Source organism: Halyomorpha halys, unplaced genomic scaffold, assembly GCF_000696795.3.
Source record: "Halyomorpha halys isolate HHAL.00 unplaced genomic scaffold, Hhal_1.1 Scaffold604.1, whole genome shotgun sequence".
NCBI classification, from domain to species: Eukaryota; Metazoa; Arthropoda; class Insecta; order Hemiptera; family Pentatomidae; genus Halyomorpha; species Halyomorpha halys.
The window spans coordinates 472,495-488,831 of NW_027105224.1; the positions used below are offsets into that span (position 1 = coordinate 472,495).

The following is a 16,337-nucleotide window of genomic DNA, read 5'->3' on the forward strand; positions in this document are numbered from 1 at the left end:
AAGTCAAATGACTGTTGAATTTACAACGTGAATTCTGAGTTATATGTGTACAGTGGATGAGAGGTATGAATCATGTTTCATGCCGAGGTAAGTGAGATATCTCTTAGTCTGGAATGTAAAAAAATGTAGTAAATTCACATATACCATTTATATGGTATTCCTGTTTCTCTTTATTGTAAATTTGTCTAAAAACTGTAGGTTAATTGAATTAATTCTTTAAATTAATTATTGTTTCTATTATTATTTCATCAATTGTTTGATAGTTGAATTCAACTAAATTATTCTTGTGAGGTACATATTAATTAGTTTTATGGAATTAATGTAAGAATAAATATTTTTGAATGCTCCGAACTAATTTTTAATTGACATATTAATTATTTAATATTTTTATTTTTAGAGTATTTTAATATATTTATAATTAATGTTGATGTTTACTTAAAAAAAATTTCTACCGTTGGACTGTTTCTGTGGGTGGGCTTTAACCAAGAGTATTATGCTTTAACATATATGTATATATGTACACTATTTTTCAATAAATGCGTTATTATTATTATATTCTTTCCAAAGCTATGGAGCTTTACACGGGACTCCACTGTTCTGTCAGGATCAGTGAGATCCTATAATCTAGGAGGAACTTCCTCAGAGTGATACCCGTATGACTAGTACTCCACCGTCTAATCCACTCCTGTATGGAGCCCTCCCGCAAACATGTCTTCCATAAATTCGGGGTTTTGCCGATTCTCGTGATGCGTACCTCAGGATCAGATCGTGCCTTTATAAATGATCATCGCGGCGGGGAACCTGAACTTCTAGAAAGTAATCCCTGTGCTGCTTAATCTATTTAGTGACAGGGTCACTCCTTACAGGTCTTCTGATCCCATCTTCCTTATATACCATTCTCCCAGTTTCCTTAGATATGTACATTATCCCATTATTTGAAATTATTAAATGAGCAGATAAATTGTTGGTTTTTGAAAAACCGCAAATTGAATTAAGTAAACATAATTTTTTTTTCAAATGTTCATTTTCATTTTTTCAAGTTCATAAAGTTCTTATGCATATTATGTGGATAAATTACGTGATATCGTCCATGCAAATGTTATCGACAGCCAAACTCAGAATTATGAAATATTAGTGTAGAGAACGATATTGGTGTCCATTTAATAGTCCAGTTGAATTGATATAATTATTGAAGAGTATCTACATCATTTTAGTTAGCATAACTCATCCACTGTAAAAGCCATTTGAAGAGGTAGTCCAGGTAGAGTTGGTTTATTTTGTTTTTTCATTGTTTTAATGCAGTGAAAGCTGTGGCCTCCTAGCCCCTATGACCTAATATTTGCTATCATGTTATGAGGATTTGATTGATAGCTTGTAGCAATATCTGCGCATGAACTTGTCGGGGTTGTCTGGTCTTAGGCGATTTCTCCAGCCTGATATCTCTTTACAGAAGGCCCACGACAAGGCATATTCATAATTAGGTTAGAAAGGAAGGCCGTGCCAGGGGATGAGCCCTGGACACTGACTAAGTAGAGGAGGTCTAGGTGAGAGAGTCTGAGGCAGAGTAACAGTTCTAGTTGCCGAGATGAAGCGGACGGAGTAGAACTGTCATGATAGGAGCCAGCTTACTAGTTGCCGAGATGAAGCGGACGGACCAGTAAACTGATAAGGCTGGGTGCAGCTCTAGTTGCCGAGATGAAGCGGACGGACTAGAGCCGGGGAGAGACGGGAAATTACACTGGTTGCCGAGATGAAGCGGACGGACCAGTGTAACCGTTCAGGATTAGGTTACAATCTTAGTTGCCGAGATGAAGCGGACGGACTAAGATTGCTGGAGAAAAGGAGAGGAAATAGGCCATAGTCTTAGGTGAGCATAATAAAAACAAACTCTTGAGAGAATAGATTAGTAATGAACTTCTCTATCACAAGTAGAGTGTAAGCCACCAGTGCTATGACTAGATCCGGAGAAGGCTTGATCTGATGGATCAATCCCGGTGGCAATTGAAGGCCTCATGTGATCGGTTATCACTGAGAATTCACTCTTTTAACTCTACTTGAGATAGTTCCGTAGAATCTTATTGGTCAATCTCTTTTTATTTTATAATTAACATTCTTACATATTACATATTAACATATATACATTTATACAAGAGATCGTATTTTTATAATGATAAACTTATATACAATTATACAGCTTCTTAGACGCTTGTAGTGCTGGCCCCTGGCGGGTTACAGCGGCACTACGTGCTCGCTGACTGTTACAAACTACAAACTTACGTTACTTACACGGTGGAACTTCCAATTAAGGTATCTTTTGGTTGTTTAGTTAGGATACTACAATGATACAAGACAACCAATTATGATGATAATTCACGTATATTGAATAGGTTTTTATGGCTGTTTTCTCCTTCTTCTTCTATATTTTATTTTCTGGAAGATTATTGATTGACCGTGTGTATAGATGAATGGAATATGGTCCGGGTGCGGTCAAAAAAACTCAAATATTAAAAGAGATAAAATAAGAGAAGAAATATTAAAGAAAGTACAAATTAAGAGATGAAAAAAGAAAATAATAAAATCAAATGATGAGACAGAATTCATACCTGTTTTGACTTCCGTCAAATTTGTACTTTCTTTAATATTTCTTCTCTTATTTTATCTCTTATCTATGTGTTACCATTACCCTTTTCATTTACTGTTTACAACCTTTAATTTTTCTTATTAAATTTTACTTTTCATTGTATACCCCTGTTATTTTCCACTTATGTTTTTTCTTTTTATTTTTGTAACTATGTCAAGGGTTTGTATCTTTTTTAGCCCTGACGAAGCCCTGCAACGTGGGGCGAAACGTTGGCTCAATAAAAATAGTATACCCATTTACTATTTGAGTTTTTTTGACCGCACCCGGACCATATTCTATTCATATTTTATTTTCCTGCAATTCAACGTAGTTTGTACTGTGTACCGTAAAAATAAGTAATTGTCGGAAAGTATTTAACTTTTGAGGGGTACTTTACAATAATATTGTCAATATGATACAAACATTTAAAATAAAATAACAGCTGACTATTCTTCCACGTTTTGACTGCGCTCAGTGCCTATTGCATATATATATTTTTTAACTGCAGAGTTGAAATTGATATCAATAATAAAGAGATATGAAACTACTCATATACTGCATAAATTTAGGGCAATAATATTTAATGCTCAGTATAAATATTCCAATTTCAAAATTAATATTTATCAATTACGCAAATTTTGTTTCAGTGACGTCAACATGTATACAATAGTCGAATATAATGGTCAATAGGCAAACAAGCAATGATTAGTAACTTATCTTAGGTTAGGGTCAAGGGGTCAGAGATAGTGAACTCTAAGAAATGTTATTCATAATTTGTACCCCAGTCATCTATTGTAAACTTGTGTAGCTATGTCAGTTTCGTGAAATAACAAAACAGCTGCTACAGGAAATGCATTACTTCAGATTGTTTTCTTTGCTTTTAATATATCTCTTGGTTCCTCAAAAAGGTACGTAAAGGAAGTTGTAATGGAGTTGTTTTCAGCTTTGAATTCATATGAGTAATTTCGAAGAACAAAAGTTATATTTTCATCAATAGGTTGATATATTTCATTAAAATGGCCTAATATGCATCGATGTAATTAAAACAATCATTCACCTGCTTTAATTAATTCTTTATGTGTTATATGCTATGATGAATTTACAGTTCGAAGCCGTATACAAGGCTGCCGCAAATAAAACTTAATTTTCACTGACCTTTAGCAGTTTATAAGTAAAATGCATTTTCATAACTAGACAATAACATTCATCATTTCATGCTGCGTTTACCATCCGTACACCACCACATGTTTTGAGGTTGATTTTGATTAAATGTGCTGAGTAAGAGATTACTAAATTGTAGCGAATATAATGTTTAATCATTTATTAATATCATGTATTAATAGTGACAGTGCGCTTGCTTTTATTTTAGTATTGGTACCATAAAATTAAGATTGTTTTGTTGAAAGGTTAGTTTTTACGTTATGAGCAAGACGAATTTGCAATATCACACGTACTAACTCAGAAGACTTATTTATGCTATCGAAGGGGAGAGGGGTCTGCAATGGAACGAACGTTTTTATTTATTTGTGTCCGGATATATATATATATATATGGTTATAAGATAACTGTAAAACGAGTTTTTATTTTGCCCAACAGTGGTACTACGATTTATTTTAATCCGACAAGGAAAAAAGTTTAAGTTTAAACTCTTTAATAAACAAAATTGTTTTTTTCTTCCTCTTGGTTAATATTGATGGCATTACGGATATTTTCTTCTGTCTATACACTCCACGACTCTTAACGAAATTAGAAATAACTTTTCTATTCCGAACTTTCGGAAATGGATATTTCTCAGTCGCGCAAACGAAGAATGATTCGCTGAAGACATGAAAAGAGTGATATTGTTTAAAAAATGTCCAGAGAAATCAAATACTCAATATGAAGGATATTTGTCCCACCTTAGTTTAATTACCTTTTAGTAGGATAACGTCTTTGATTTTTTTGGTTTCATTTTCGCACATAACAAGCTATTTTCTTTTTTAAAAAAGTAAATTTAAAAATAAAATTAATAATTAATTTGAAATATTAAGGCGCGCTTTATTTTTATCCTGCACTAAAATAGAGGTCCATATGAGTAAAAAATAATTAATAAGAATGCTATCGATATTGCTAGTCTATGACATCTATCTCTTGCCTTAAGTGTTCGAATCTGGTCTGTCGCGTAGTTATATCCGGCAGCCCCTCCATTCGCCCACATTTTTTTAGGTCCATCTCAACATGTTTTAAAAGTCCTAAATTCATGATTTGTAGGTTTTTCAGCTCCATATTTATTTCGACACATTCCTTATCAGACACACCCCCAAGGCTGTCTTTAACCAAGTGGGGGTTCAGCAGATTAGATAATGTTGGGTCTTTAAAAAGTTAACAAAATAGTCCCATTTTAGAAATATTATAATTAATTATGATTATTGTTTTAATCACTCTCTCCTTATTATTTTTAAAAATATTTTTTTTTATAAACCATTTAGAATCCGAATGTTCTCTAATCCAACATTTACTGCACATATACAATGTAAGAAGAAACATGAATAATTTCAACTTCATAAGCATTATCGTTTTTCAGATGTAGTGATCAATAAGTCAGTGGGTGAGTAGTTACAGACACCTAAAGTTCGGTTTTATTATATAAATTTGAAAAGTATTTCAAGTTCATATACTTGGGGAAATGGTAAATTTTACAGGACAGATTGTATGAATTTGGGCTCTGGCCATACATCTAATATGTATCATTCCAATATTTACTACAAGTATCCCAATGCCACAAGTTCTTGTTTAATAGTTTAAATTATGTCAAGTATGATTATTCAAATTTTTTTCAGGATTGAATCAAGAATACTTTGCGCCAGGTCTGACAGATGAAGAAAAAACAGAAAAAGTCAACGCCCTTAGCAATAAAATAAGGGAAGTGATAGAGCACTATAAGCAAGTTGATCCTATTGGGATGCCTGGCGCGCCTGTGCAGGACCCCATGCCCATCCCTGACATGAAGCACTCAAGACATCTGACAACCCTCGTCTTGAAAAATGCTTCGGTTCATGGTTTGTCAAAATTTAGAGTGGATCACATATTTTCGAATTTAGCATACATGCAGGTATAGTTGAGTATATACTATGCAATAATTTGATTATTATTTATATCACATTAAGCGATGTTATCAATTGACTATAACCACTAATATATAAATTTTAAGTAATCGTTCCTAAGAGTAGTTTTTAAGAATCTGAACCTTAAAATATATTGTGGTTAATAAATATAACGCTAATTTGATTTGTTAAATATATCATATCGCTTTTCTTTAGCCACTAAAGGCAGTCCTTTCCCTCGTGTAAACAGCTCATCTGTAAATAAGTATTAACTTATTGATAAAACACTGATATTATCAACACTTTGTTTCTTTAATTAATTCTTTAATAATTTAAAAATTATTATTGTAAAAAGTGTTGGCCCATTAGGCCAATATATAGGGTTAGTTTTTTAACTCAGCAATAATCCTATCAATGGAAAAACACAGCACTCAGTACTAATCCAGTAGCGATATTAAGTGATTTGCTTTGAGATTAATGACGACGTATTTGATTAAAGTCGTAGGGCTGTTTGTGGCCCAGGTAGCTAAGGAGTGGGTCTTAACAACCTCAGAACTGCAGCAGCACTGGTTCGAATCCGTCCTGGAGGGTCGACTTTAATTTATGTGGTGGTACCACGAAATGAAAACTTGATCCCTCACCATGGTTATAGTAGGGTAGTACCCTGGATTTTTTTATTTTATACAAGATCGGCCTGGTGGGCTTTACATGGTTGATATAACCGTTACCCTGTAGAAAATTCTCTCCATCAAAACTTCGGAATTACCTATAACCAATCCCTTTTCCGGTAAAACTATGTCTACGGTGTCTTTTATTTACCCCCTGCCTGATAATTTCTAACATACGGGGGAGGGGGTGTTATCTACTGGTTACTACCCGGTGGGAGGGTCAAGTTTTCATTTGTGGGACTGCCACGAAATAAAAGTCAATCTCTATCAGACCGGATTCGAATCGGCGCTGATGCAGTAGTTACTAAGATAGACTTCTTAACTCCCTCGGCTACAGACCGCCCCATGTTCAAGATATCCCTCATCATTCCTTCCCCATCTTTAAGCGATTGAATTGTCTTCGTCACCTATTTTGGAAGTTGAAATGGTCTACCGTCGTATTTCCTGGAATACACTCTCCGACTCAACCTCCCCACACTCCCCAACCTTCCACTCGTGTAATACTTGTTCCCGATCATCAAATTTATACACTACTGCCCACTCAAATGCAACTTTCGATATATATATTTTTTTTATTCGATCTTCATCACGATAGAATTTCATTCCTACCTTCGTCCATCCCTCCTGTTTCTAATAATTTATATTATTTTCATCATTACTACTTAATTTTAATTTAAAATTTAATAATATTATTATTTTTAAGTTTATATATATTTATTTGAAGGAGTAAAACCCTTCCTTTTGATTCGTTATAATTATATTTTACTTTGTATTACTTCTTAATTCGTCAGTTGATATTTTATTTTACTCTAAGGTTTTAAAGCACATGATTAATTGCTTGCAATATTATTCTAAAGGGACTCGTTCCAGAATAAATATTTCATATTTATTATAATTATAAACAAGAATAATTTTAAGAAAATAGTCTTAGAGTACCAAGGTGAACAAATTCTTTTAATCTTAGAAGAGGCATTGTCGAATCAATTAAGGAGTCTCTTAGGATTAAAAAATAAAAAGATTTCTTTTTATCTTTAAAAATTCTTTCTGAAAAGACTTATTTATAAACATTTTGGTTACAGAAACGGGAAGGGCCCAGAACAATATTGAAACTTAAGTAAAATCGATCTTGAGAGATCAATATACAAGCTAAATTTATTTTGTTGGAATAATACATAAACTCATATCTATTAAAATAAATAAATTAATCTTGTATCAACTCAGTTATTATATTTATTAACTTTAGATTTAATTAAAATATCTTTCTTTCAATGCTCTCCTGCTCACTAAGAATGCTAATCGAAAATCTCCTAATTTTGTGATTATTTAGCGACAATTCCCGAATTTTAGTTACTTATGTACTTTATTTTCGAATACCAGAAAGCCAAATTAATTGAAATGTTTTTAGTTATATAGACAAATAATAGGACAAAATGAAAAAAGTAATAAAAAATATAAAGGAAAATAAAAAAAAAAATCATATGATGGCTATTAAAAGCAATTGTTTTAATAATTATAAGTACGTTGTATTATGTAGCAGCCCACTGGAGTTTGGCAGCACAACTTCTTCAATAAAGCATGCTCTCTAATGGCCAAAATCACACTGGTTATGGTTCTTACTTTTTTGGCAAACTTTTGAAAAAATTATTAACATTTTCTTTATTGACAAATACTGTTACAATTTGCAGGTAGAAGCTGGTTTCCGATACGGAAAATTGGAAGTGATAGGCAACTACACACTGTCATCCCTTTTTACCCGATCTTTTGGAGGATTCAATGTTACCCTTGTGGGTGTCTTATTCGAGGGTGTAGCCTTATTAGAAGTGGCTCGCTTAGGAAATCTCGAAGCGACTGACATCAATATGGATATTTCTGTTACTGATATCCAAATGGACTTTAAAAATTTAGGATTTCTTGGATCCATATTTCAAGGTAGGTAAAGCTGTGGTAGTTTCAACGATTTAATGTTGGATAAGAATTAAATTTTGTGAAATTATACTTTTGCATGAAATTCAGATGACGTAAAACACTAAAATTTATAATTTGGCATAAATAATTAAGAATACTACTCTATAAGAACCTCAAAAATCAGCCAACTCCAATTTCAACAGTTTTCAGAAATGTGCTTTTAATAATTTTCTTGTTACAAAACGTTGCAATTTTTCTTTGCACAGTATGAGTGAAATAAAAGAGTATAACAATTAACTGAAATTCACATACTATTCTAAACCAATAATTCTATACTAAATTATTATTGAATCAATATTGAAAATACTAAGAATGATTTCATGAAATTAGTCATATTGTCTACTGAAAGGGTAAAAAAATATAGTTTAAGTGAAAATTAAAAAAATATGTGTCGTGCGCGCATCATAAAAATTTCACTTACCACGCTACGTCTACAAATATCTTGTAGATTGGTGGGCTAGTGTTAATGTGATTTTCGAAAACATATTTTCAAAAATTCGTTATTTAAGCCTAGTCAGAGTATATCAATGAGAATAATACCTAACTGATACAAATCACCATTTAATTCTACATTGACATGGTGAGTTTAATCATAATTGTTAGAGCCGTTTTCGAGAAATGGAAAAAAATGGAAAAAATCATTTCTATAAAGTTGAACTTCTGGTTGGTTAATTTTGTCGAAAAACTTGCTGTCACATTCCAGACCATATACACGCCTTAAATATGTAATTTCAGTCTCGTAAGACTCTTGATGTTAGAGCTTGACAGTTCACACACAAACCATTTTGCGAGACTTACTTATTCGGACTCGGGGGTCCTCTGAACGTGTATTTCCGTCAAAAACTCGAATTCGAATTTTTTCATAATCGTAATACTCTTCCTTACAATATATTTCATACGTAGGTAAGTGAAAGTAAAACGTAATTATTTCTCAATGACGTCGACATAACGACACTTATCAGGCTGGTGAAAAGAAAAAAACTAGCAGCACAAGCGCTTGCCAGTTTAACGTGAAGTTCGTGCCCTATTTATGCTTTTTTTTGTCATTCTCCATTACTTTCTACGACTTTATGTGTAGCATTTTCTGTTTTCTAAAATTTTTGGCTTTTGAAATGAACTTAGCGAAATGATGGAGACGATTCAGGTACAGGTTTGGATGCAATTCCTATCTAATGTACAAACGATTCAATTGGAAGAGAGCTAAGGAAGAAGGAGGGAATGCCGAGAGAACGCTCCTTCGTAGAGTGTGCTCAGAAACTAATAGATACAAGCGCCCGGGATAAGGAATCAAGAATGGATATAGAAGAAACCAGTTGGACGAAAGTTAGTTACAATCGCCCGAGGAATAATTCAGTTCCTTGGAGAAGAAGAGAGCACCAGGAAAATGCAAAAGAGAGGATAAGAAACCCGAAGAGAAGAATGGGCCAAATAAAACCAAGAATCAGCGGGCGCCGTGAGGACCGAAAATGCTATGGATGCAGAAAGATAGGGCACTTAATGGCATAGTGCTCCTGTACCCGATGTTTCGAATGTGGAATAGCGAGACAATGTCCATATATGTTTCGACGACAAAAATCGAACCAGGTAGAACCAGGATGGGGGGTGAATGCCCAACGTGTGAGGAGGAGAAGGATTTCTCCGAGGTCAGAACGATCTGCAAGTGAGAACACCGACACCTCTGAGGCCTCAGAGGTTGAAGCAGAAGAGAATGATGTTCTCATAACAAACTGCAGAACAGGAGGAACGTGTGGAGACGGTCTGAGGGGGCAGGCAGGACGAAGTAGGAGATTTGAAGTGCGTGTCCCCGAAGGGGTGGCCGCACGTTCGTGAGTCAGCGTAAGAGGAGAGCACGGCAGCCTGCCTATCATCCGAGCTAGAGAAGAAGTGTGATGCTACAAAGGGAGTTCCAATACCATTGGAGGGAGGGAGGCTCTGGAGAGGATGAGAGGTGGCAAGAGGGTGCTCCAGGTCAGGGAGTGTCTGTGTCAGTTCATCACCCTGGAGGAGAGGAGCCCTACAGAGTGGAGGGGGAGGCAGAAATGGAATTAAATGAATGGGGGGCTAAGGGTAAAAATCTAATGGTACACATAGTAGGAAAGATGTCCTGAGACTACTAAATGATTATAGGGTGCGACCTACTAGGAAAAGTGGGCGCACGTGTTTAGAATCACGGAGGAAAATGGGACATAAATATTGGAAATAAGAGATATGTCTGCTAACAGCTCATAGGAGATGGTGAAGCAAGGATATGAGACTGGAAAGACCAAATCTAGGAGGAGTATGAAGACATTTTTTTCAGAGAAGGAGATGTACTGGGAACAACAAGAAAAACAATACACGAGATTCAACTAAAAGAAGATAGAGTTACCTATGTGAAGGAGAGGTGGTAGCCGCAAGCACTTCGGCAACGCATTAGAGAGGAGATAGATAATTGACGTGACCAAAGAATTATAGTAGATAGAACATCTACCTTTAATAGTCCGTTATGGGCAGTTAGAAAGAAAAGCGCGCCGAGTGAAAAAGGAGAGGAATATAGAGTAGTGGTCGACATCGCAAATTGAATGAAAACTCGGAATACGAGAAGTATCCCAAATCTCAGTTCGAAGATGTTTTGGATCGGTTGAGCGAGGCTAAAACTTTCAGCACACTGGATCTGAAGGCGAGGCACCACCAGATTAAGATGCACCCAAAAGACCAGCACAAAACGGTGTTTACTTTCCAGAGAGGCCACTACGAATTTACGAGGATGCCTTTTGGCCTGAAAGATGCTCCGGTAACATTCCAAAGTAGCATGGACGAGTATCTGAGGGGATTAGATGAATTCCTCTACCAAGTTAATATGAATGACCAGCTGGTATTCTGTAAGTCCGTGGAGGAACAAGTACAACATTTGAGGACCGTATTCCATCAGATGAGAGAATTTGGCTTAAAGCTTTTACGAGGGAAGTCGGTAATGGGTTAAGTCCAAATAACATTCCTTGGACGCACTATTTCACAGGAGGGAGTAAGACCAGATGCCCAGAAAGTGGAAGCCCTGCAGAAAATGGCAGTGCCGAAGGATGTAAAAGGGATCCAAAGGTTGGTGGGTGCGTTGAATTATTTCCGACGGTTTGTGTCCGAAATGGCTGAATACCTCGTGCAATTGAACAACTTACTGAAAAAGGGATCCAAACTGGTTGTGACGGCAGACATGGCGCATAAGGTTAGTAAATGTATACAGCAGCTGCAGAGAGAGCCGATCCTTGCGTTCCTCGATTTCCAAAAACCGTTTGCACTCACGACAGATACCAGTTATTATGCGCTGGGGTCGGTGCTATCCCAGGAACACGAGAAGGGGGAAGGTCCTATAGTCTATGCTTCGGAACGAAAATTGTTGGGGATTGTGTGGGCAGTGGATCACCATCCTACCTTTTAGTTTGAGTGTAAGAAACTAAATTCATCAACTTGATTAGACCCATTTCATTTTGGAGGGTTTTTTCACACTTTCCACCACTGTGCGACCTAGGAACACCCACGATAGTCACCTTTCATCTTTCAGACAACCCGATACTGAAAATTAAACGGGGATTTATCGCCACGGAACATTGTATGGCAAGAGAACGACTTGCCATTTGGTTTATTTTAGTGAGGAGATGACAAATATACACCGAAAGCCTCAAAATGGCTTGTCCGACTGAAGAGAGCAGCGAGGGAACTAAATATTACATATATTTTTATCCGATAGCAATCTGAAAACCTTATATTTTTACTAAACCCAATAATTATAATCAATGAATTTTTAATGAACTTAGAGGACTTTAGTCTTTAAATTGAAGAAAATTATAAGCACTTAGTCATTTTGTTTTGTTTTTATTGGGCATGTTAACGTTAATCATGTTGGCTATCATCAGGGCTAAACTTTAAATTAAAAATATAAGAGATAAATAATACTGATAAAGTAAATAAAATATAATTTGTGAGATATAAATGACACAAACATATGGTAATAATCTATCGTGAATGTATCCCTAACGGTGTTTTAGACTTTCTTATTGTTTTTAATTTCCTCCACTTTCGACTCCGATACACTGTTGAAGTATAAACCAGCAATGAACCTTCTTTTCCCTACCTCTTTATCACCAGAAATCCTCCAGCTCTATATCCACTAATCAGTACACCGAGCCTACCTATTCCCTCATACTTCTTAATTATTTTTCATGACACCCTTACTACAGGAAAATCATCTTGGAAAAATCGTATTCATTGCACTATATAATTATCCATTATACAATTCCAGAAATTAGGTTATAGAATTTATTTTAGAAATAAAGGTTTAGTGAAGCCCGAAACTGATATTCATCCAAACACAAGACAATCCAGTAAATAATAAAGTGTTGAAATCATCAACTTACGACTCATAGTATTATAATTTTAGTTTCTCAATTCACTATTTAAATTTTTTTCACATTACATATGTACGTTTTTAGTGAGTATATTAGTTTTTTCTACAAATGTTATATTTAATTTATAGGTATAGTTCTGGTCGAAAAAAAACGTTTTTTTTTTTATTTTATTTATTTTTCAATATATTTATTGTAATTTACAATTGTACATTATAATACATTCAGTAAATTTGATCTCACTGAAAAAAACAAAACTGTTTTAGTTACTTACTATCATTATCACTCTCTAATATCGTTATCCGTTGTCTGCTATCATTATATATTATTTTTTATGATTTTTAATTTTAAATATTTTTATTATTTTTTTATTTTTCACCATAGATCGTTTGTGTCAATTATATTTTTCATTACTTACTTTATTAATATTATTTGTAACTCCTGATATATTTTATTTCAATTTCAGCCCTGTTGATGATTGGAATGAAACAAAATAAAATAATTAAGTCTTGGAATTATCTCCAATAATAATAATTAATATATTATTTACTTAATATTTAGATGCGGATGTTACAATTTTTATTACAGACATAACAAATAATTAGTCATTCACCGTATGTTTGCTATCCTATATTTCTCATTACGTTTAAGCAATCAAGCATTTGGTAATATATTTTGTATTTTTCAGGAATGATCAATACAATCGGACCATTTGTTTTTGACAGCATAAAGCCCTATATGTTGACAGAGGTAAACACAAATGTGAGGGGAGAAATAAATAATCATCTGAAAACTCTGAAACAGACGTTTCCTAATTCGATCCCACCTCTAGATTTAGCTATAGCTGAAGTGAGAAAATATTTCCGAAGTCAGTACGATCCATACAAACTTGAAGATTATAAACGCACCAAAGGCATCTTCTCTCTGGAACTAACTGAAATATGGGTTACAGGCTTAGCATCCTTTTACAGGACTGGTGATGTTACTGTAACTGTCACTAATAATACAATTTCAGTCGGTTGTCATCTTTCGACTAAAAGATTAAAAGGTAGTTGTCAATGGGAAGTATCCGGCGGTGGATTGATTTCTAGAAGCGGATTTACCAGTTTCACAATCGAATATCTTCAAGTAGAAACTAAAGTCAACCAAAGTTTGAATGTTCGAAACACTCCAAAATTGCAAGATTTTCAAATGAAACTTGGTAATATTCAGTTGCGTATGGATGGACTCGGCACTATGGACTATATATTAGAATTTATGGCAAATATATTACCAAACATTTTAAGATACCAATTAGTTGATGCCGGTGAAGGCATTTTAAAACAGAGGATTCAGGATTTCCTCAATACTATAGATGTAGAAAAGGAAATCGAAGGTCGTTTGAAGAAAATAGAAGATGTAATAGGGCCTAATAATGCTACAACATTTTTGAATCCTCCTGAAAACGACCTGTATATGGAAGATCTTATGGACGATCTTGATTAGATCTGTAAAACATTAAAGACTTTTTTGTTCAAACAAACATACTGTCTGTATCAATATCTTCATGTGATGGAATTTCCCACTTGTGATAAATGAGATAGAGCAAAATATACAAATATAAAACTCAACTACTTAAATGAAACCAAATATGAAGGTATTATGAATTTAGGTGTAAGTATTTAAAAAAAAAACCTTACCCATCATAAGAAAATAATAAAACATTGGATATTACTATTTTAGATGAATATTACCCTGTATGAGATCTTACATTCAGCAATAATAAGGAACTGTTTTATAACTGCTTAGCCAAAGAAATAATGGTTCAAAAAAATTAATTGATTAAATGAAACAGAAATGAATGGTTCCCGGAATGGAACGATTTTCCTTCTTTGTAAGCACTTTGTTTAGGATATAGGCTAGATTAGTATTATATTAGATAAATAAAATAGTAAATTCATCTAATTTTGTGAATTAAGTTGATTGTAAAAATATTCAATCAATCCTTAATTTACTGTGAGTTACAAAATACACATACTCATCTATGGGTAAGTTAAACTCCACAATAAAATGTTTCCACTATTTTGCTCCATCTTGAAACAGGGATTGGGAACACATTGTTTAGTATTGTTATCTCCATTTTTATTCAGTATTGTGATGTACCAGTATAAGTTAGGTTTATTTAATTGATTACAGGGATTAATCCGAGACTACATTTCCTTCAGGGGGTAGTGTGTTGTAAAAGGAATTAAATCTGTTTGTTGCTACGCGCCATACATTGAAATGGATCATCTTTGATCCAAGAAAAACATGGATCTTACCCACAATGACATGGCAAACGTGATTACATTCGCCATATGTGTTGCTCACCTGATTTAATCTTCAGAAGTGTACAATTAAAAAAGCCAATTTTTTATGAAGCATTTGGATGAAGTATAATACTCTCTAGGCATGAATATTGATTGGTATAAGGAACATGGGAGCTTGGGGATCAATCAAACAGTACAGAGTTAATACTTGAAAAGTTTGGTCTGGCAAAGACCAATCCCCTCTCCACATGGATGGAACACTGTATCAATCAATAGCAGGTCAGGAAGGTGATATTCCCATTGTTAATTGTACAGAATCAATGCCATTCAGCCAACAGGCTGTTGATATTATTATTTTTTTCCCAAAATATATTTGATATTTCTTTTGCTGTTAATAGCCTAAATAGATTTAATAATAATGTCTTCACATGTTGAAACAGTATATAAAGACCACAATGGTAAAAGTAGTTTGAGGTTGGAATTAAATAATTTAAAAAAAATTAATTTGCTATGTGTTAGTGATGCCTATCTTTTAGTATACATAAAAAAACTGACAGATAAAATTGGGTTTCTGTCAAAAAATTATTTTCCCAGTCTGCATCACTGAAACAAATCAAATTAATTAATTAGCAAATTAAAGTTACTAAAACTGATCAGTTAATTGTTATTTAAATTTAGGTATGAGTTTACATATTCTAATGAAACAATGAGGGGATAATAATTTTATTTTTAATTCTTGAGCAGCTAATTTTATACTCTCTATATAAGTTATAAAATATTTATATATTACCTTATTAGTAATTTCGCATAGTACATAACTTTTAAATCATGAAAAGAATTTACATTCTCATTTCTTATAAACAATGTTTGTTAAGGCTTGCAAATAAAAACTTTAAGGTAAGAAGTAAACATTATCTATAATGTGATTTAAAGCATTAAATTTATTGTTTCATTCCATTACAACTAAATGTACTATAAATGTAAATGTATGTGTGTGTGTCTATGTCTGTGTCTGTGTGTGTGTGCGAGCATGTGCGAGCGAGCGAGCGAGTATGAGCTTGAGTGTGTGTGTTTGTTTGTGTGTATGTGTTGTTGTGTGTAGTGTGTGTGTGTGTGTGTGTGTGTGTGTGTGTGTGTGTGTGTGTGTGTGTGTGTGTGTGTGTGTGTGTGTGTGTGTGTGTGCGCGCGCGTGTGTGTGCGCGCGTGTGTGTGTGTGTGTGGGTGCGCGTTTGTGTGTATGTGTTTTTGTGTGTTGTGTGTAATTTGTGTATACCCAAGTTGTAATACCTAATTTTAATTTTATTTGAGACAAGTATCTTTAGTTATAAAACTAT

The 16,337-nt window shown here is 34.1% G+C and overlaps 1 protein-coding gene across 1 annotated transcript; it reads left to right on the forward strand.

Moving 5' to 3' along the window:
* The first annotated feature begins 3,364 nt into the window (after window positions 1-3,364).
* Window positions 3,365-15,072, forward strand: LOC106684718 (uncharacterized). The gene is made up of 4 exons (XM_014426961.2): window positions 3,365-3,528; window positions 5,440-5,711; window positions 8,057-8,300; window positions 13,404-15,072. Exons 1-4 carry the CDS (start codon window positions 3,471-3,473, stop codon window positions 14,198-14,200), a joined length of 1,371 nt encoding a protein of 456 aa, XP_014282447.1. The 5' UTR covers window positions 3,365-3,470; the 3' UTR covers window positions 14,201-15,072.
* The last annotated feature ends 1,265 nt before the right edge of the window (window positions 15,073-16,337 follow it).

What these genes read in the sequence shown, in the direction of transcription:
- LOC106684718 (XM_014426961.2), top strand. Translation starts at nt 3,471, where the DNA reads ATGCATTACTTCAGATTGTTTTCTTTGCTTTTAATATATCTCTTGGTT. An exon ending in TCTCTTGGTTCCTCAAAAAG is followed by an intron (nt 3,529 to 5,439) that starts GTACGTAAAGGA and finishes AATTTTTTTCAG; the next exon opens with GATTGAATCAAGAATACTTT. An exon ending in TCTTGGATCCATATTTCAAG is followed by an intron (nt 8,301 to 13,403) that starts GTAGGTAAAGCT and finishes TGTATTTTTCAG; the next exon opens with GAATGATCAATACAATCGGA.